Source organism: Oratosquilla oratoria, chromosome 23, assembly GCF_046742065.1.
Source record: "Oratosquilla oratoria isolate Oo_2021 chromosome 23, ASM4674206v1, whole genome shotgun sequence".
NCBI classification, from domain to species: domain Eukaryota; kingdom Metazoa; phylum Arthropoda; class Malacostraca; order Stomatopoda; family Squillidae; genus Oratosquilla; species Oratosquilla oratoria.
In genome coordinates this window covers 1,443,437-1,464,440 of record NC_134799.1, presented here as the reverse complement: position 1 = coordinate 1,464,440, position 21,004 = coordinate 1,443,437, and the positions used below count along the sequence as shown (strand labels likewise).

Genomic DNA, 21,004 nt, shown 5'->3' with positions numbered 1-21,004 from the left:
TTATATATATATCATATTTGTCTTAATGATAGTACTTGTCTGGGGACCTTGTCAAAAACCTTGTTTATATCATTATCAACCATAACTTTTCTTTTTGGTTGGGCTTTTTATTGAATCCCTCCAGTTCTTGTATGGTATTAGTGTGCATTGTGCTGGTAGATTGGCTTTCCTTGAATCTGTATTGGTTTGTAGAGGTAGGTATTTCTTATTTGATTCAAGTACAGTATTAGCATTTGCATTAGTTTGGATGTTGTGGATATTAGTGAGATTGGTCTGTATGATGGGTCCTCGGGTGGTTTGTTAGATTTCAAGATTTGTATGATATGAGCTCTTTTTCCAGATGTTTGGGATGTTGTTTAGCCAGGAGTAGTTGAAAATATCTGTTAAGGATCCTATGGCATTTTGGACAAGGTTTTTGAGGTGGATGTTTGAGGTCATGTTTGGACCTTCAGCTTTTGAGTTTTTTTAGTTTCTATAATGCTCCTTCTATATCTTTCCTGTGGAAAGGAATGGTGGCTTCATTGTCAGGTTTGATTTCTTTGCATTTTTATTATTTTCCTTTTTTATTTTTATTTTCTCCTTCTTCTTCTTCTTCTTTTTACATAGGGCTTGTAGTTAGTTTTGGAGAAATGTTTGTTGATGATGCCTCATTGCTTTTAAAGTAACAGTATTTTGTCTTGGGTTGCTCCAACTGCTTCATGGGTGGTAGGGAGGGATTCAGTTTTGAGTTATTGAAGGTTTTTACTGCTCTCCACATTTTTCCATTGTTTGTCTTTCTATTTTGTTTGGGTTTCCCAGTTTTCTTTGTGTTTGTTTTTAATTGTTTTGTAATGTAACTGGCAATTTGCTTTAGTTGTTCTTTTTCTTGTGTGAGATTTCTTTTTTATTTTATTATTATATATTTATTTCTTAATTTATACATTTTTATGGTGTATGTGAAACTGGGGGTTGAAGTTTTTTCAATTGCCACTGGGTATGTTTTTTACTTGCTCACCAGATGATCTGTCTATCTGTATACCAAGACCTTTTCCCCCTTATAAGGGAGGTAGCTAAGTCATAGGCACATACCTATTCCAGCCCCTTTTACTCCCACCACCCTTTCCACTCATCCCATCTCAGCTCCTCATGGATGACAGGTCATCCCTGCATCTGCCAAATACCCTGGGTCAAATGCACAAGATCCAATGCATCCATAGCAAGACCACTTGTGACCCCCCTCTCCATCCCGTCATGCAGAAAAAGAGAAGATGGGGAGAAATCCTTTAGGGCTGTGTCAAAACATTGGCACATAAGCACCTCATACCATCCCTCCCTTCCTTGCCTAAAAGTATCATCCATACACAGCAATTTTTTACTCATCTCTGTCTCCTGCCTTCTCCCTTCCTTGCTCAACAGACATTCCCTTCTTTACAAAGGATTACAAAGGCGGAGCATGCCGACAGGAGACCTTTTGATCCATATCTAGGTCGGATGCAAAAAAAAAAATCATATTAATAATAAAATAATAAATAAAAACTATGATAATGTAAATAACAAATAAAATACATAAATAAATGCATAGGTATAGTTAAATAATAAACAAACAGGTAAATAGTAAATAATAATAAATTGACATATAACTAATAATAAATAAAAATCAGACAGACAAATGATAACAAAACAAAAACAAATGATATAAGATAAATTATAATCATTACAGCATCTTACTTAGGTATTTATCTAAATGATTCTTAAAGCTTTGAACTGAACTACATTGCACTACCTGTGCAGGAAGTTTATTCCATTCATTAACTACACGGTTGGAAAAGTTGTTTCTACCTACTTCCAAATTGAATCTATTTCCGGACAGTTTGAGACCATTGCTTCTTGTCTGATTCTCATTCAATGTAAACATTTGGTCACTTTTGATGTTGTCAATTCCCTTTAGAATTTTAAAGACCTGTATCAAGTCACCTCTGAGTCTACGCTTTTTTAGGGAAAACAGATTCATATGTTTTAGTCGATTTTCGTATGATTTATTTTTGATATTTGGAATCAGTTTTGTGGCTCGCCGTTGTACTCTTTCCAATCTGCCCCCATCACCCCATCCATCCATCTCATCCTTGGTTGTCTCCTCAAGTGCACTCCCTCCACCTCTGCCTTCCACACTTCTTTTAACCACTTCCATACGGTGACGCCTACGTAGGCGGCATGAGGAGCAAGTGGGTACTCGATGATGCCGACGTCGGCATCTTGATTATATTTATTGTAGTCGTACCTACGTAATCTCCATTCTCTCTAAACTGGCTTCATCAATTTTCTATGGTTATCAAAATACATGGGTGAAAGAGAACGAATGATTGAGCACTGACTTTATTTTTTATAATGCGATTATTATGACGCAACATCGCACGTCGGGCAGCTAATGCTGCCAGATGTGCGATGTGCCCCGGAGTGAAGAGGTTAAACAATTTCACTACTCATTCATTCCATGTGTCCAAACCATCCCAATAATCTTTTATCAGCCCTGTCTGCCATCTCCTTTTCCATGCCTGCTCTCCTCTTCACCTCATTTCTCACTCTATCCAACCTAGTAACCCCTACCATACTTCTCACATTTTTCATCCCAAACATATTTAAACTTTTCCTCTCTGCTTCTCTTAAATTCCAAAGCTCTGCTCCATATAATTCCATTGGCACAATTACCCCTTCATACAGTCTCCTCTTTGCATCCATTCCCAGTTGCCAATTTGTCATAACACTTTTTATTCCCCCAAGGCATTTATTTACTTCTCTCAATCTATAATTTACCTCCACCTCCATTCCTCACTTTCCTGCCATAATCTACCCCACATACTAAAGCTATCCTTTTCCTCCAATGTCTCTCCTTTTAGACTTCCAACTCACTGCTATCTTCTGCCCTTGTACATCTCATCACTTAGCTTTTACCTATATTTACCTTCAAATTTCTCTTTTCCCATACCTTTCCAAACTCTGTCACTAACTCCCTTAATCCTTCCTCTGACCCTGTAACAAGTGCAAACAACAACTGGCTCATGTCCTTCAATCTCCAGTTCCTTGCCCATTACCCTTCCCTTTACCTCCTGCACCACTTCATCCATGTACTCATTGAACATGACATCCTTGATGCAGTCCCACCTTTACCTCGAAGCACTCGCTCTTGCCATTTCCCATTCTAACACATGCTCTAAAAGAACATAATAATAAAGGAGACTGCAAGAGACCATAAGGCATACACTAGGCAGCTCCGTATCCATCACTACCTGTCATCCCCATCCATAAAGTTGTCTAATCATTTTTTAAAACAACTGATAGTTTCAGTGCTTACTACATGGTTACTAAGTTTATTCCATTCATCAACCACCCTATTAGTAAACCAATTCTTGCCTATTTCCTTCTTAAATCTAAATTTGTCCAGTTTATACCCATTACTGCGAGTCCTGCCCTCTCTCGTAAAAACTCTTGACTGCCCTTAACAGCTTTCACCCAATCCCATATATCTGCAAAACCTCCCACAGTGCCTTCCTGTCTACCCTGTCATAAGCCTTTTCCAAATCCATAAAGGCCTAAAAAACATCCTTATCTTTTCCCAAAGCTTTCTCACATATCTGCCTTACTGCAAAAATCTGATATATGCAACTCTTACCTTTCCTTAAACCCACACTGTTCCTCTCCTAATCCTCTCAATCAAAACCCTTCCATAAGCCTTCCCAACTACACTCAACAAAATGATCCCTCTGAAGCTATTGCACTCACATTTGTCCCCTTTTCCCATATAAAGCAGAACTATATAGGCACTCTCAGTCCTCAGGCTCTCTACTCTCTTTTAGACACACATTAAACAACCTCACAAGCCAGTCCTCTATTACTGTATCCCACTTCTTCAGGTACTTTGCATTACACCCATCCCCTGTTCTCGTCATTTTCAGAGCTACTTGCACCTCATCTTTTCTTGTTTCTCCTCCATTTTCCTATCCCATCACTGTTATTTTCTTAGCGCTTCCCACTGCTACCACCAATTGCTCCCTGTCCTCCACATTCAACAGCTATCTAAAATACTCCATCTTCCCCTCACTGCCTGCTCTTCCATCAAGATCTGTTCATCTGTGCCTTTTACCTTTTTCTGCTTGACTCACCTCCCCTTCCTCTCTTAATTTCCTTCCAAAACATCTTTTTATTTTCTGGATGATAGTTACTATTTTGTTTACAGCTCTATCCAGGGATGGGAATTGTTATATATTAAAGTGTTCAAGTTCTTTTTTCAATGTCATCTGAATACCTTTGCCAGTTTGCATTTTGGTAGTTTATGAAAGTCCTCATGATCATGGGTTTTAGTTTCTGATCCAGTTCTATGGTGCACTTGATTGGGAGGTGATCAGATGATAGCTCTTGTATAGTTTTTCATGTTTGTGTTTGTATGGAGGGTTGACACATTGTTATGTTGGGCAGTTTTGGTTATTGATTGTGTTGTAGAGGTTGTCAGGTGGGGTTGTTGCACAAATTGAAATGTTTAGGTTAGGGAGTTGTTCAAGAATTTTGTGTCCTATTTGATCTGCTGTTTGTGTGACAAGCCAGTTTGGATGTTGGTCTTTCAGGTTACCTGCCATTATGTAGTTTGTTATTGAGTTGAGAGATTGGAACTCTGGGATGTAACCTTTTTGGGTTAATGTAGTTGGAGAGATAGATATATTTATAATGTATGTTGTTTTCTTTATTTGTGTTTGGATTATGATTATTTAAGTGATGGTATCTGTGATTGAGCATCTGTTGCCATGTGAGAGAAGGGTATATTGTTATGTACTAGTATTTACCTAGTTGCATTATACGGGAAGAGAGCTATGCTCGTAGTGACCCGTCTTTGTATCTTTCAGCATCTAGTTTGTTCTTAAATTCTTGTATAGTTTTTGCACACACTGTTGCCTCATCCAATTTGTTCCAGATATTTACCACTCATTGTGGGAAACTATTCTTTTCCAGATCTCTTCTATAACTATTCTTTTTGAGTTTCTTTTCATATCCTCTTGTTTTTCTTTTATCCACATTTATTCCCAGCTTTATTCTCCTCTTGTTCAAAGTTCCTTTCACCCCATCCATCCCATTCTCAGTTGTTCCCTGAAGTTCACTTCTTCTACCTCTGCCTTCCACACCTCTTTTACTAATGTTTCTGCACTTATTCTTACCACATGTCCAAACCATCCCAATACTCTTTCACCAGCCCTGTTTGTCATCTCCTTTTCCACTCCCACTCTCCTCCTCACCTTATTTCTCACTCTCCAACCTTGTAACCCCAACCATACTTCTAAGACATTTCTTCTCAAAAACATTTAAACTTTTTCTTTCTGCCTCTCTTAAATTCCAAGTCTCCTCCCCATATAGTGTTGTTGGCTCAATCATCCCTTCATATAATCTCGTTGCATTCATTCTCAGATGTCAATTTTTCATTACACTTTTTAAACTCCCAAGGCATATACTTGCTTCTATCAATCTACAATTTACCTCTACCTCTACTCCTCCCTTTCCTGCCACATGCTAGCTACCCCAAATGCCTTAAACTATCCACTTCCTCCATCCTCCTTTAAGGCTTACTTCCAACTCTTTGTCATCCTCTCCCCTTGTACAACTCATCACCTTACTTTTACCCATATTTACCTTCAACATTCTCCTATTGCATACCTTCCCAAACTATATCACTAACTCCCTTAATCCTTCCTCTGACTCTGCTTGTCCTTAATCCCTCCTCTGACCCTGCTACGAACATTGTCATCTGCAAACAACAATTGTCTTACCTTCCACTTCTCTTCATTTTCCTTAATCGTTTCCATTCCCCTGCCCATTACCCTTGCATTTATCTCCCACACCACCCTATTTATGAACACATTGAACAGCCATGGTGACATGACACATCCCTGATATAGCCTCACCTTTACCTCAAACCACTTGTTCTCTCCATTTCCAATTCTAATACAGGTTCTACTACTCTCATAGAAAAACTCATGACTGCCCTTAACAGCTTTCTCCTAATCCCATTTAAGAATAGTTCTGTGGGAGAGTGATCCAAGCACCATTTGCTGCCAGACCCTGATATCATGTTCAACCAGTCAACCTGGACCTCCAGAGAGTTGGATTTATCTCCTTCTGTGTTACCATGATCAAGGAGACAAAAATAGCTCCCACTATGTGGTGCGAGAAGCCCAGGTTAGCTGGTTGAGCAAAAAGATCAGGGTCTGGCATCCTGTGGTGCTTGGATCATTCTCCCATGGAGCCATTCATATCTGCAATACTTTCCACAGTGCCTTCGTGTCTGCCCTGTCATAGGCCTACTCAAAATCCATAAAACCCCAAAAAATGTCCTTACCTTTTGCTAAAGCTTTCTCACATATCTCCCTTACCACAAAAATCTGATCCATGCAATCCCAATCTTTCCTAAACCCACACTGTTCCTCACCTAATCCTCTCTTAGTTAAAAACCTTCCATAAACCTTCCCAAGTACACTTAACAATCTATATACCAATGGCTTTTCCCCCTTATAAGGGAGGTAGCCAACTCAACAAACTGAACTGATCCCTCTAAATCTACTACAATCACATTTGTCCCATTTTCCTTTGTAAAGTGGAACTATACAGGCACTCCTCCAGTCCAGTCTAATCTACCTTCCACCCTTTTGATCTTTCTCAACCTACCCTCCACTTTCAACTTACCTTCCACCAAAGAATTATCTGATATTCCCAAACACTCCCCAAAGAACATGGACATCTAGGACTCTTCCTACTCTTCATTTGCAAATCACTACATAGTCCATTAATGTCTTATCAACCACTCTTTCATCCACCACCCTCTCTCATGTGCACTGATACTTGACATTTCTCTTAAACATTGTGTTTGCTATTATCAGCTCTTAATTGAGAGGATTAGGAGAGGAACAGAAGGAGTAATTGGTGAGGAACAGTGTGGATTTAGGACAGGTAGAGGTTGTGTAGATCAGATCTTTGTGGTAAGACAGATATGTGAGAAAGCTATAGGAAAGGGGAAGGATGTTTTTTGGGCTTTTATGGATCTGGAAAAGGCTTATGATAGGGTAGACAGAAAGGCACTGTGGGAGGTTATACAGATTTATGGGATAGGAGGAAAGCTTTTGGGAGCTGTCAAGAGTTTTTATGAGAGTAGTAGAGCATGTGTCAGGATTAGAAATGGAGAGAGTGAGTGGTTTGAAGTAAAGGTGGGACTTCGTCAAGGGTGCGTTATGTCGCCCTGGCTGTTCAACTTATACATGGATGGGGTGGTGCGAGAGGTGAATGCTAGGGTAGTGGGTCAGGGATTGGAGATGGTTAGAGAAAATGGAGAAAAGTGGGAGGTGAGCCAGCTGTTGTTTGCGGACGACATTGCGCTTGTGGCAGGGTCAGAGGAGGGATTGAGGAAGCTGGTGGCAGAGTTTGGGAGAGTATGTGATAGAAGAAAGCTAAAGATAAATGTGGGTAAAAGTAAGGTGATGAGATGTACAAGGGGTGAAAGTGGCAGTAGACTGGAAGTGAACATTAAGGGAGAGCGACTGGAGGAAGTGGATAGTTTTAGATACTTGGGTGCAAGTGTAGCAGGAAAAGGTGGAGGTAGAATGTAGATTGAGAGAAGCGAGTAAATGCCTTGGTGGTTTAAAGAGTGTAATGAGGAATAGACATTTGGGAATGGATGCGAAGAGGAGACTGTATGAAGGAGTGATTGTGCCAACAGCACTGTATGGGGCAGAAACGTGGAACATAAGAGAAGAAGAGAGAAGGAGTTTGAATGTGTTTGAGATGAGGTGTCTGAGAAGTATGGTGGGGGATACTAGGCTGGATAGAGTGAGAAATGAGGAGGTGAGGAGGAGAACGGGGGTGAAAAAGGATTTGGGAGATAGGGTTGATGAAAGAATATTAGGATGGTTTGGACACATGGAAAGAATGAGTGAAGAAAGACTAGTAAAAGAGGTATGGAAGGCAGATGTGGAGGGAGTGAACATGAGGGGACGTCCTAGGATGAGGTGGATGGATGGGGTGAAGGGGGCTTTGGGGAAGAGGGGAATGTCTGTTGAGGAAGGAAGGGAGAGGACGGAAGACAGAGGTGAGTGGAGAATGGTTGTATATGGATGATGTTGTGACTGCATGAGGAGGAATGGGGGGTGGGGTAGTATGTGTGAGTGAATTTTGACGCAGCCCGAAGGGATTTCTCCCCGTCCTCTCCTTATATGCAAAGGGGGACGGAGAGGGTGGGTCGCCGATTAAATGAAGCGGCCTTGCTGTGGATGTACTGTGTCTTGCGACACTGCTTCTGACCCAGGGCGGTGGGCAGGGTGCAGGGATGACCCGTCATCCAGGAGGTGCTCAGATGAGAGGGAGGGTGGGAGGGGTGTGGAGTGTATTTGGGGATGAAATGGGTGGGAGTGTTTTTATGCCTTTCCCTTTCTGGCTACCTCCCTTGGAAGGGGGAAAAAGCCTTTGGTATATTTAAGTATGTATGTATTATCAGCTCTAAATATCTCCATCAACTCTTAACTATGATTTTTACCTGGCACTCCAAACTTCCCAACCACTCCATTTATTGGTTCATCCCCTACTCTAGCATTGAGATCACCACCACGTTGACATTCAGTTTAAAATTCTCCAAGCAATCACTTAAATCTATTCAAAAAGCCTCCTTCTCCTCTACATTCTTCTCACTACCAGGCCTATATGTGCTTACAAAAACCCACATCTCCCTGTCCAGTTTCACTTTCATCCACATTAACTTTGAAGAAACCTCCTACTCCACCACACGCTTTTCTATCTCTTCACTAGTAGAACCACTCCTTCCATCCCTCATCCTCTCCTCACTCCTGACACCCTCCCCACTACACCCACAAACTCAAAATCATCCCTGTCTTTCAACTTTCTTACGTACATATACCAAAGGCTTTTTTCCTCCTTACATGGGAGGTAGCCAAAAAGAAAAAGACACAGAAACCACTCCCACCCATTCCATCCCCTACATACTCCACTACCCTCCATCCTCTTCCCTCCCTCACATCTTGGCACCTCCTGGATGATGGGTCATCCTTGCATCCTGTCCACTGCTCTGGGTCAGAAGCAGTGTTGCAGGACACAGCACATCCAGAGCAAGGCTGCTTCATTAATTTCTTTCAACTTACATACATACATACATACATATACCAAGGCTTCTTCCCCCTTACTAGGGAGGTAGCCAAAAAGGAAAAGGCATAAAATCATTCCCACCCATTCCATCCCCGAAAACACTCCACACCCATTTAATGCCAACATCCATCTTCCTTCTCACAAACATACTGTCTATCCCTTCCCATCCCTGTACCACACCCATCCACATTAGTAGACCTAAATCTTAGGATTCTGATTGGAAATCTCCTAGATTCTCTTATGCCTTGACCTCTCATAGGATAAGGTTACACAGAGCAGGATACCTTGTCCCATCACTCCATTCCACTTGGTGGCAGAATTCTCTCTCTCCCCCACCACAGGGGACAGGTGAAAAATGGAAATATATACTCAAAGAAATGGTACAAAAGAGTTTCAAGAGGGGACAAGACAATGGAGGGATAGTCGCAGTACAATAAATTAGCATAATTTCTCTAGAAATAGAGATTTTCTATAACATCAACAAAATAATGTGTGACACTAGTCCGTAGGGGTGCCCCCATATAGTCCCTAAAACATCGACTGCATGCTACTGATTAATTTATACTGCAGAATAACATGCAGCCAATACCCCAGTATGGGGAAAAAGTATGTTCTTAATATTTGTAACTTTTTCACAAATGTAAGAAATTATTTTCATAAGGGCTTTTGATGTTCTTATTTTAACATGTCTAGCTGCATTGCATCTGACCCAGGCAGGTGGGGGACAGGAATGCCCTTCATCCATAAGGACATACATACATATACCAAAGTTTTTTTTACCCTATATGGGGGGTAGCCATAAGGAGCTATGATAAAAAAATACAACAAATGTATGTTGGGTGTGGGATTGGTGAAGAGCAGGAGCATGCCTTTGCTAGCACTCCCCCTTCTAATGGAGAAATGGCCTTTTGGTTTGTATGTATTTTAAAATGTATAGAATTTTATGTTGTCATTAATATGAGTGTCAGTTATTTTTTTGTGAATTTTACAGATTCGATCATATACGACCAGAGAGGTTAGATTTCAAGACCAAAAATGCCCCTGAGAGCACGAAGAGTTCATCTAGTCATCACCAAAATATTTTGGATAGCAGGTAATAAGGTTAAAAATGCTATTGTGACAGCTGATAAGGCATGTTAACATCTATTTCAATTTTACTGGAAAGAAAGGACATGGTTGGGTGTTTATTAGCAATAGTGTTGTGTTGACAAAAAACACTAAATCATGTAATAATTTAATGTTCATTTAAGACATACCAACCCATATTAGGAAACAATAGAAGACATTTCCACAATGCCAGGCTGCCTCATGAGCAGTTATGCAGTTGTGCTCAAACATTACACGAGTTCAAATCTAAATATGATAATTGGAAATCAAGGATATAGATTAATTTGGAACTACATGAATTTGAAGCTAGGTATGATGAAAAATTAGAGAATAGGAAACGAGACCTAACAAGCATTCCTGTATGTTTATACTGTTTGGCTCTGGGATGTTAGACCTTGGGCAAGAGGTTGAGAACAGTTGGATTGATCTAACTTGTCATAATTCACTGAAACTGGGCTGACTAACAACACTTATAATGCTGCTTTTGCAAATTTGCAATTTCTTGAAGTGGTAGTTGACACATCTTGATGATCATATAATGTAATGTCAGGCAAATGTGTGTGTGTGTGTGTGTGTCACAGAAAATCACCATGTATATGATTAAGGTCCTGTATAGAGTAGCAGCAAAAAAAATACACGGGAGCGACGAGCGATTTCGCTCGGGAAAGTTCCAATGTCGCTCTCGCAAATCCAATAGCAGGAGCGATCCCCCACAAAAAAATCACTCCCGCAGCAAGATTCAACATTTTTCATGCATTATCCATCATTTGGCAATCCCTGAATCCCATCACCATTGATGAAAGGATCGGAGCAAACACAACTTACCCATGATCAATCATTGCATTATCAATCGATATCATAAACGCAACACATCAATCAACTTTAATTTGTTGATGTACGTACGTATGTGTATGCAGTATAGCTGCTAGAATTCAATGGCTTACCTAGCCTAGCTTCGTATCAGCTGCATGTGCGCATATACTAGTACATGTTGACTAGACTCTACACGACTATCATGCTACTTTCGATGATCATACATCATGGAGCGATTTCTAGTGGAGCGAGTGAAGATGGTTTGCCCTCAGATTCAGTCTTTTCAGAATCGAGGGAGAGTGTTTTGACGGCAGGAACCGCTTCTGGACCAGCAAAGCCTAATTCAAACTCTACGGGCAAGGGCCAAGGAAAACGAAAACCAGTAAAGCATGAATCTACTATACGCTCGTGGAACCTAGATTGGCTTGAAGTGGATCGGGGCAGTGATGGTACTCTAACGGTGTATTGCAAGGCTTGTCGTGCATTTCCACCCTCATGCACATGAGTAATGAGTTAGCCTTCCAATAGTTTGAAGGAAATCGAATCTGCATAAACATGGCTCTGGAAGTATAAAAAATGGCTCTGGTGAAATAAAAAAAAAAAAAAAAATGAAAAATGGCTCTGGAAAAAAAAAAAAGTATTTTTTTCCCTGTAGAGTAGGCATGAGCTACTGACATATTATTTCAGTATTGTGGACACCTTCTATACAAAAATATTTACCGAATTTTGTTGGAATGATTAATAACTACAATATCATAAATTACAAATATAGATGTAACTGTAACTTATATTTTACCAGTGACTACACATGCAGCTAGTAATAGACACTTCCCTGTAATACACATGTGAAGGGTGCTTTCATGATGTACCTGCAAAAGGTAGAATCACTGACCAAGAGAGGATGGAGAAGACCCAGATGTCTCCTGGTTGCAAGGCATTGCTTTATCCACACCACCAGGAGACGAAAGGGATGCCCACAGAATTCATGACTGGGGGCAGGTTGAACGAATCTGTCGAGAGGTGTTTAGAGTGGGAAGGGTGGCTGTATGGGAGCCTGCTCAGAGATTGTGGGGGCTGTTGCTGGTGTGTGAGTGAAGCAACATGTTCCCTAAAGCCCCGTCCACACGGAGCATCATGCATCAGCGACTTGATGCAGTAGTCGTGTTGAAAACTTGACACTAGCGTCCGAACGGGCTGCATCACTGCGAATACCTTGCGCGAGCAATCAGAACTCAGTCATCATTTGGCTTTCACGGGAGGAGGATGTCTACTGACGCTCTATTCATTAAATCATTAAACCACCACAGCTTTGGAGTGTATATATTTTTCGTGCCAGCACCAGACTTCTTTGATGCATTGATGGCAGTCATTTCCCTGTGAAACTGTGTTTTCAGTGTATGAAGGTTTTTGGTAATGTCTTCATTCCACACATTATATTTTGTTAAAGAATATAAGTCAGCTTTCGATGCTTGTACTTTTTATATTTCTCATCTTATATTCTTTGCACTTGATATTCCAAATGACTGGGTACTGCTTTAGTAGCTTAATGAAATGTAATATAATAGTCTTCGTCCACTCGAACGGCTTTGCGGAAGTTGCTTGTGCCATTGTATGAAACTAGAAGAGCGAAGCAGAGCGTGTGTGTTCGCTCCCTTCAACTGTCATTGACACACTGCGCAGCGATTCGAAATCGGTATGCCCCATGACTGCTTTCATGATGCTGCGACGAATTGAAAGTCACGTTTTTCTACTCATCGCTTCAATACATCGCGCATCAAAATGCTCCGTGTGGAGGGGCCTAATGTGTACCCCCAATTGGCGTTGATGATGATGTAAGGAGGTGCAGCCCCAAGGATACAGTACCAGGTCTATGGATCAGGCCCAGAAATACACTTCATTCTCTCTCTTTCTGCATACCAGTATATCTTCTGTTTTCTTCTCTTTTATTTATTCAATTCCTCTATAAACACAACATACATATAGCTCTAATTTAAGAAACTATTAACACCACAATCCACACTACCCATATTAACTGTACACACAAAAGTCAATCAAGCATTGCTCCAGGTCTCTCTTGCAGGAGACCCATGGCTCATAGGTAACTGGCAACAGCTACTGGTCTGGTCCATAAGTCATTCAAAGAAGAAATGTTGAGTTGTTGTCTGGGTTGGGCAGTGCAGTATGAGGTGTTTGGTGTCTTTTATATGATGGTAGCATTTTGGGCAGTTTGTTATTGTAGCCAGTATTCTGTGCTGATACTGACATAATGTAGGTACGCGCGAAAAACAAGCGTGACGTCACTATCGCGCTGTTATTGCTTACAACGCCATCTTTTGCGACCCATTTGATTTTGTATCGCTTAGTTTGAATGCTTTGAACGTTCATCGCATGCGCAGGGTATTCAAATTATCTTGTTATTACACAAGTGTATGCCAAAATCTTTCAAAGAAAACAAATATTCACAGATTCCAACGCAAATTTGGTTATCAATCTTGTCAAATTAGTTTTTCGAGTGAAAATATTAAGGTAAGACATCAATAACATACTATTGTAATGTAAGAATGTTGTTTTTTAACCTATTTTCTTCCATATATGAGCAGCTCAAGATCGTTGGGCAATATACACTTGGTGATTTTTTGACCCAAAAATCTTCACATGCCAAGTTGCATGTCAATTGGGCCAGTGGTTCGGATGTTATCATTATTTCCAATTTGACAACAGTTGCCATGGTAACATGATAGGTGTTAGTAAGAATGGTATAAGAAGGCCCTGCAATGTTAATGACATGCTCAGGAGAGTCTAAATTGACAACAGAATGGTATAAGAAGGCCCTGCAATGTTAATGACATGCTCAGGAGAGTCTAAATTGACAACAGTTGCCATGACAACGTGATAGGTGTTAGTAAGAATGGTATCAGAAGAAGGTCCTGCAATGTTATTGACATGCTCAGGTGTTTTATTGACCCATAAAACCTAGATATGCCAAGTTGCATGTGAGTTGGGCCAAGGGTTTGGTTTTTATTGATGATAATCTGAAAATTGACAACTTCATGGTTGCCATGAAAAGGCAAATATGGTATGATGGAGATGTCTTACATTGTTTTTGACATGCTCATGTGATTTGTTGATCCTTAAAACCCATTTATTCCGAATTTTAATAAAATTGGACCAGTGGTTTAGAGTTAATGTGTATTTCTTTACCGAAATCTTTACAAATGACCACCCTTAATTCTAACACTTTGCTATGGTGAAGTCCAGCCAAAAACGCAGGCTAAAAAATAACTAAAAAAAATTGTATCTCCCTTATTTTTTTGAGCTATTTCAAAAAACTAAAAAGGATTTTGTTTCTAATAAAATTGTCTTTCACATGCAAAAATAATTTAAGGGTTAAAAGAAAAATGAAAATTTTGTGCCCGTACCTACATAATGCTGGGCTGTGACTAAAGCACAAACGTACTAATGTTGTTCTTGCTCCTCTTGAGAGGGATTTTTTGAGAGGACTGCTGTTAGGGAAGAGGGGGGATTTGTTGAAGTAGGGAGTTGTAGGTGGTGCAGATACATGGGATATGACAAAAGCTGTTTAGGGCAATCAAGAGCTTTTACATGAGTAGCACAGCTTGTGTCAGGGTTGGGAATGGTGAGAGGGAGTGATTTGAGGTGAAGGTGGAAAGTGGAGCACCAGGGCTGTGTTATGTCACCATGGTTGTTCAGTGTGTACATCAATGAGATGGCATGGGAGGTAAATGCGAATGGGATGGGGAGTGAATTGGAGATGATTAGTGTAAAGGGTCACGTATAGCAAGGAATGGAATTGGGGTGGAAGCAAGTAAATGTCTTGGGGAAATGAAAAGTGTCCATTGGGGGATGAACATAGAAGATTATATGAAGGAGTGATTGTGTCCATGACACTGTATGAGGCAGAGACTTGGAACATGAGGGAGGCAGAAAGGAGAAATTGAAATGTGCTTGAGACAAAGTGTTTGAAAAGTATGGTGGGAGTTTCAAGGATGGATAGAGTGAGAAATGAAGAAGTGAGGAGGAGAGTGGGGGTGAAAAGGGATCTGACATTTAGGGTTAATGGAAGAATACTGGGATGGGTAGGGCTCATAGAATGAATGAATGAGGAAATACCAGAAGAGTGTGGAAGGCAGAGGTGGACAGAGTGAACTTCAGGGGAAGACCAAGAATGAGATGGATGGATGGGGTGAACAGGGTGTTGAGTAAATGGGGGAATGTTTTTTGAGCAGGGAAGGGAGAAGGGAAGAGACAGGTGTGAGTGGAGAATGGTTACAAATGGACAATGAATTGACATGGCTAGAAGGGATTTTCTTCTTGTCTTCTCTACTTTTGTATGAAATGATGAGGAGGGAGGGTTGCCATGTAAATGAAGCAGCTGGACCTACTGTGGGTGTGCTGTGTCTTGCTGCATTACTTATGACCTGGGCACTGGGTGAGGGACAGGGATGACCCTTCATCCACAAGGAGCTAAGATGAAAGGGAAACAAGTGGGTGATGGATGGGAGTGGGATAATGTGGAGGTGGGTTAAAGCCTTGGCTGACTACCTCCCTTATGAGGGGGAAGACTTTGGTATATAGACAGATAGATAATTTTATATTTGCTATCCTGGGTTATTATTGTCAAGGCATTTGCTTAGGTGAATGCTTTGGTGTTTATGTTTTGGATTTGGTTTTGGGAGATCACTTGTGAAGAGGTTTGATAATGCAGGTTTTATTTCTGGGAGGCTCCATAGGAACTCTCAATTCTCTCTGTCTCGGCAGAAATTTGGTTGTTTTGGGTTACTGCACAGTGTGGGTTGCTGGGGTGTTGCAAATGAATCGGAAAGACATCAAATCCAGGCCTGGTGTGAACCTCCAATAGGATCTCCATGTAGGCACCTGAAAAATTCTTTCTCCCAGGATGACCAACTACCACTATGGATATAGTGGCTCCCTTAGAAGTGAAAAGACCAGGCAGGGGGGAGATCTTTAGTAGGGGTTACACCTACTTCTGGCCAAGCTGAACTGATGGGGCCCACCTTGTGGGAGTACCTGTAGGCATATCTAGCTGATTACAGCATGCTATTATAAACATTATACTGGTTAATGACCACATAATGTTGGTGACACTAAAGCACTCTTTGGGCCTCATCTCATTATCTGCTAATATGTTTGTAATTTATGTAATTTATACATACATATATGTGTGTGTTTGTGTGTGTATATATTATATATATATAGTGTGGGGATAAGGATTTATGCATGTATATACCAATGACCTGTCCTCCCATTATGGTCATGAATATACCAGATTAGTAGATTATCTGAAAATTAAAATTTAATAATTTTAATTTTTTCTTTGAGCATTTGTTTACTTTATGGTTCAGCTGAATTTTGCTCCTATATTTTATTACCTATGTATCTTTTTCTTTTGCAGTGTTGATGCCAAGGAATTTGTCCCATTGGGTATGAAAGGAGATCGAAAGGCAGGGAAAGCCTTGGATCTGTCATGGGTCAATGCACCAGAGTTTGTTCCCAAAATCAGTAGCACCAAAGAAAATGCCAACACCAGTGAGTTTAATCTTTGTTGTAAGCCAGTTGAATTCCTCTTTGAAATGAAATCTTCATTCAACTTTTTATCTGTACATCTTTTCCACTTTTAAGTGAGGTCGATGTTTCTAACAGCTCTTCTCCATACACTTTGTCATTTGGCAGCAATTTTTCTTCCAAATTAGCCCAAATGTAGTCCATCCACCTTCACTTTTTTTTTTTTTTCCATTCCTCCATCCCTATCATTCTTCTTCATACATATACCTTGTCTCTTTTCATCACATTGCTTTCTTTCCTGCACTTTTTTCAGTCTCCACCACTATCTTGAGACATTGCTTCTGAGCCAGGGCACTGGGCAGGATACAGGGATGAGAGAGAGGAAATAGTGATGGATAGGAGTGAAATGGGTAGGAGTGGGAGTGTGCCTTTTGACTTGGCTATCTCCCTTGTAATGGGGAAGAAGCCCTTGGTATATAGAGAGATAGATAGACCATTTTCATTATTCCTTATAGTCTTTCATTCCTGATCTATATGAAGGGTTGATTGTGCCTACAACTTTGTATAGGGCAGAGACCTGGAATGTAAAGGAGGAGTTTAAATGTGTTAAGAGATGAAGTGTTTAAGAAGTATAGTGCGGGTTATGAGGCTGGATAAAGTGAGAAATGATGGAGGTGAGGAGGTGGACAGGTTTTTGAAGATGGGCAGCTTTGCTGTCCATCTTACAGGACCACCACATGCAAGCAGGTAACTGTCACTGATTTAGTGAAGCAGCCTTGCTGTGGATGTAGTATGTCTTGCTGCACTGCTTCTTACCCAGGGCAGTGGGTGGGATACAGTGATGACCCTTCATCCATAAGGAGCTAAGATGGGAGGGAGGAAAAGATGGTGGATGGGAGTGGAATGGGTGGGAGTGGGTATGTGCATTTTGACTTGGCTATCTCCCTTGTAATGGGGAGAGAGCCCTTGGTATACAGGTAGATAGTAGAGCTTGTGTTAGGGTAGGGAATAGAAAGTGGGTGTATTGATGTTAAAGTGAGGATGCCCAAGGGTTGTCTTATATCAGCATGGTTGATGAATGTGTACATAGATAGGGTGGTATGGGAGGTAAATACAAGGAAGATGAGAGAGGGTTTGGGTATGTTAAATGAGAGAGGAAGTAAGTGGGGAGTGGGCCAGTTATTGTTTATGGACAACACGGCTTGTGGCTGGGTCAGAGGAGGGTCTGAGGCAGCCAGTGGCTGAGTTTAGGAAGCTATGTGAGAGGACAAAGCTGAAAGTAAATGCAGGTGATGAGACGTGTAAGGGGAAAAACTGATTGTGAGTTGGAGTTCAGTCTCTATGAAGAGAGGCTGGAGGAAGTAAAAAAAATTTCAAGCATTTAGGGTCACAGCAGAGAATGGTGGGATGGGAATGGAGATAAGTTATATAGTAAAGAAAGTAAATGTCTTAGAGGAATGAAAAGTGTCATGTGAAATAGGTATCTGGGGATGAATGCAATGAGAAGATTGTATGAAGGACTGATTGTTCCTGCAGCACTGTATGGGACAGACTTGGAACTTATGGAAGGAAAAAGGGAGTTTAGATGTGTCTTAGAAGTATAGTGGGGATTACAAGGATGGATAAAGTGAGAAAAGATGTGAGGCAGAGAGCATGGGTGGAGAACTGGCAGATAGATGTTGATCAAAATATTGAGATGGTTTGGGTATATGGAAAGAATGAGTGAAGAAAGATTAGGAAGAAAAGTGTGGAAGACAGAGATGGATGGAGTAAACTTGAGGGTAAGACTGAGAATGGGATAGATGGGTAAAGGGGAGTTCAGAGGAAAGTGGAAAGTGGTGAGCAGGGAAGGGAGAGGGCAAAATATAGGTGTGTGTTGAGAAGGGCTGTAAATGGATCATGAATTGATGCAGCCCATAGTAATTGCTTCTTATCTGCTCTGTAAATTTTTTAATGAGAAGGGAAAATTGCCATGAAATGAAATAGTGGAGGTAAATCATCTTCAGCTGTTGGGCCCTGTTATGGGGGTGGTTTGTCTTGTTGCATTGTCTCTTACCCAGGCGATGGTGGACAAGGATGGCCTTTCATCCACAAGTACAATAAAAGGGATAACAAATTGGTGTTGGATGGATTTGGATTGGTATAGGGTGGGTGCATGCCAAAGCTGGCCACTGTTTATAAGGGGAAAAGGTTTTTTGGTATATGTATGTACTTTATCAAATGACTTTCAAATCCAGGTATACACAATTCATCTGTCACTCACATGCAGCATATCAACCATTTTCAAGTAGAAATTTAGTAGGTTGGGTATACAGAGCTTTCTTTTTCTATATCCAAATTGATTGTTAATCAAGATTCCTCCCATTTCCAAGATTTCATCTGTCCAACTTTTATAAATTTTTCACACATTTTGGATATATTGATCAAGGATATTGGTCTATAATATTGTAATATCTCCTCGTTTCCTCCTTTGACTATTGCTACCAAATTTAAGGACTTCCTATTAAATAGCACCTTCCCATTGTCCAGAAAGTATACTGTGAAATGTTCTTTATCTTTAATTGATTTCTACACTTTTTCAGAATTCAATTTGAAATCCCATCTGGCCCTGAGGACTTCCAAATTTCCAATTTCTTGTAGTTTAACCACTTAGGTACAAGTCAAATTCGCACATGCAGCATCAGCTGCCATATGTATAATGCACCACACTATTTGCATTACAAAATATAAAGTCACTGCTGTATTACTCATTCTCTTTTACTCTGAGTAATAGTAAACATAGAAAATGTGATCAAACCAGTTCACAGAATCCAGGGGTAACTTGTGTACAATTACAAAAAGAAATATATAATCAAGATGCCGATGCCGGTATCCTTGTGTACCCACTCGCACCTCATGACGCCTATGTAGGTGTCATCATACCAAAGTGGTCAAACACTTCACATACTTTCATTGTTATATTTTTCAAAACATCTTTATTTTCTTCACGTTATTCTCCCTTAAATTCCTCTTCCTTATTGAACCATTTATTCATTATTTCATGTTGCATTCTTGCTCATGTTCGCTCCCTCCACATCTGCCTTCCATACCTCTTTTACTAGTCTTTCTTCACTCATTCTTTCCATGTGTCCAAACCATCCTAATACTCTTTCATCAACCCTATCTCCCAACTCCCTTTCCACCCCCGTTCTTCTCCTCACCTCCTCATTTCTCACTATCTAGCCTAGTAACCCCCATCATACTTCTCAGACACCTCATCTCAAACACATTCAAAATCCTTCTCTCTTCCTCTCTTATGTTCCAAGTTTCTGCCCCATACAGTGCTGTTGGCACAATCACTCCTTCATACAGTCTCCTCTTAGCATCCATTCCCAAATGTCTATTCCTCATTACACTCTTCAATCCACCAAGGCATTTACTCGCTTCTCTCAATCTACATTCTACCTCCACCTTCACTCCACCTTTTCCTGCCACATTTGCACCCAAGTATCTAAAACTATCCAGTTCCTCCAGTCGCTCTCCCTTAATGCTCACTTCCAGTCTACTGCCACTTTCACCCCTTGTACATCTCATCACCTTACTTTTACCCACATTTATCTTTAGCTTCCTTCTATCACATACTCTCCCAAACTCTGTCACCATCTTCCTCAGTCACTCCTCCGATCCTGCCACAAGCGCAATGTCGTCAGCAAACAACAGCTAGCTTACCTCCCACTTTTCTCCATTTTCCTTAACCATCTCCAATCCCTGACCCACTACCCTGACAACAGTAGAGTACTTCTTCCTTGAGTGACTAATGGGTCAACCCAGAGACTTGCTGGTTACCAGGGATCTGAGGTCTCTTGCAAAAGAGATCTGGGGCACTAGATTGATGGACTCTAGACTTACTTTGGTGTTCTGTTGAGGACCTTCTTACCCTTTTAATGTGCACAAGTATAGATTAAATGTGTGGAATTATAAGTAGAACTAATGAAAGTACTTTATCCTTCACAGGTAATGATGCGTCATATGCACAGGTGGTGAGTGCCGATGATGACGTTACCTCTATAATTACCAAGGAAGTTGCAGGTGCTGATGGGGAGTTGTGCCCATTTTATCTTATGTCTGGGGTTTGTCAGTTTGGTGACAAGTGTCAGCAGATTCATGGTCTTTTTTGTGAAGTATGTCAGCTGGCCTGCCTACACCCGAATGATGAAGAACAAAGGAAGACTCATGTAGAAGTAAGATTTACTAAACATTTTCCTTTGGCAAAATAGTTGAATTGTAGATAATATACTATTACTTTTAGAATTTATGATAATTGTTGCTTCAGGTTTCATTGACGAAACCTAGTGCTGGTTCTTAGGCCCTCTCATAGATCTCTCTAGGAAGAAAATTT

The 21,004-nt window shown here is 40.6% G+C and overlaps 1 protein-coding gene across 6 annotated transcripts in view; it reads left to right on the top strand.

Annotated features, from left to right (window-relative positions):
- Positions 1 to 21,004, top strand: part of LOC143037847 (putative E3 ubiquitin-protein ligase makorin-1) — a 95,628-nt gene that overhangs the window by 36,974 nt on the left and 37,650 nt on the right. For all 6 annotated transcript variants that reach the window (XM_076206422.1, XM_076206421.1, XM_076206425.1 and 3 more), the window contains 3 exons: positions 10,154 to 10,255; positions 16,517 to 16,650; positions 20,620 to 20,846. In XM_076206422.1, the coding sequence (XP_076062537.1) occupies positions 10,154 to 10,255; positions 16,517 to 16,650; positions 20,620 to 20,846 (463 nt within the window). The remainder of the gene's footprint in view (positions 1 to 10,153; positions 10,256 to 16,516; positions 16,651 to 20,619; positions 20,847 to 21,004) is intronic.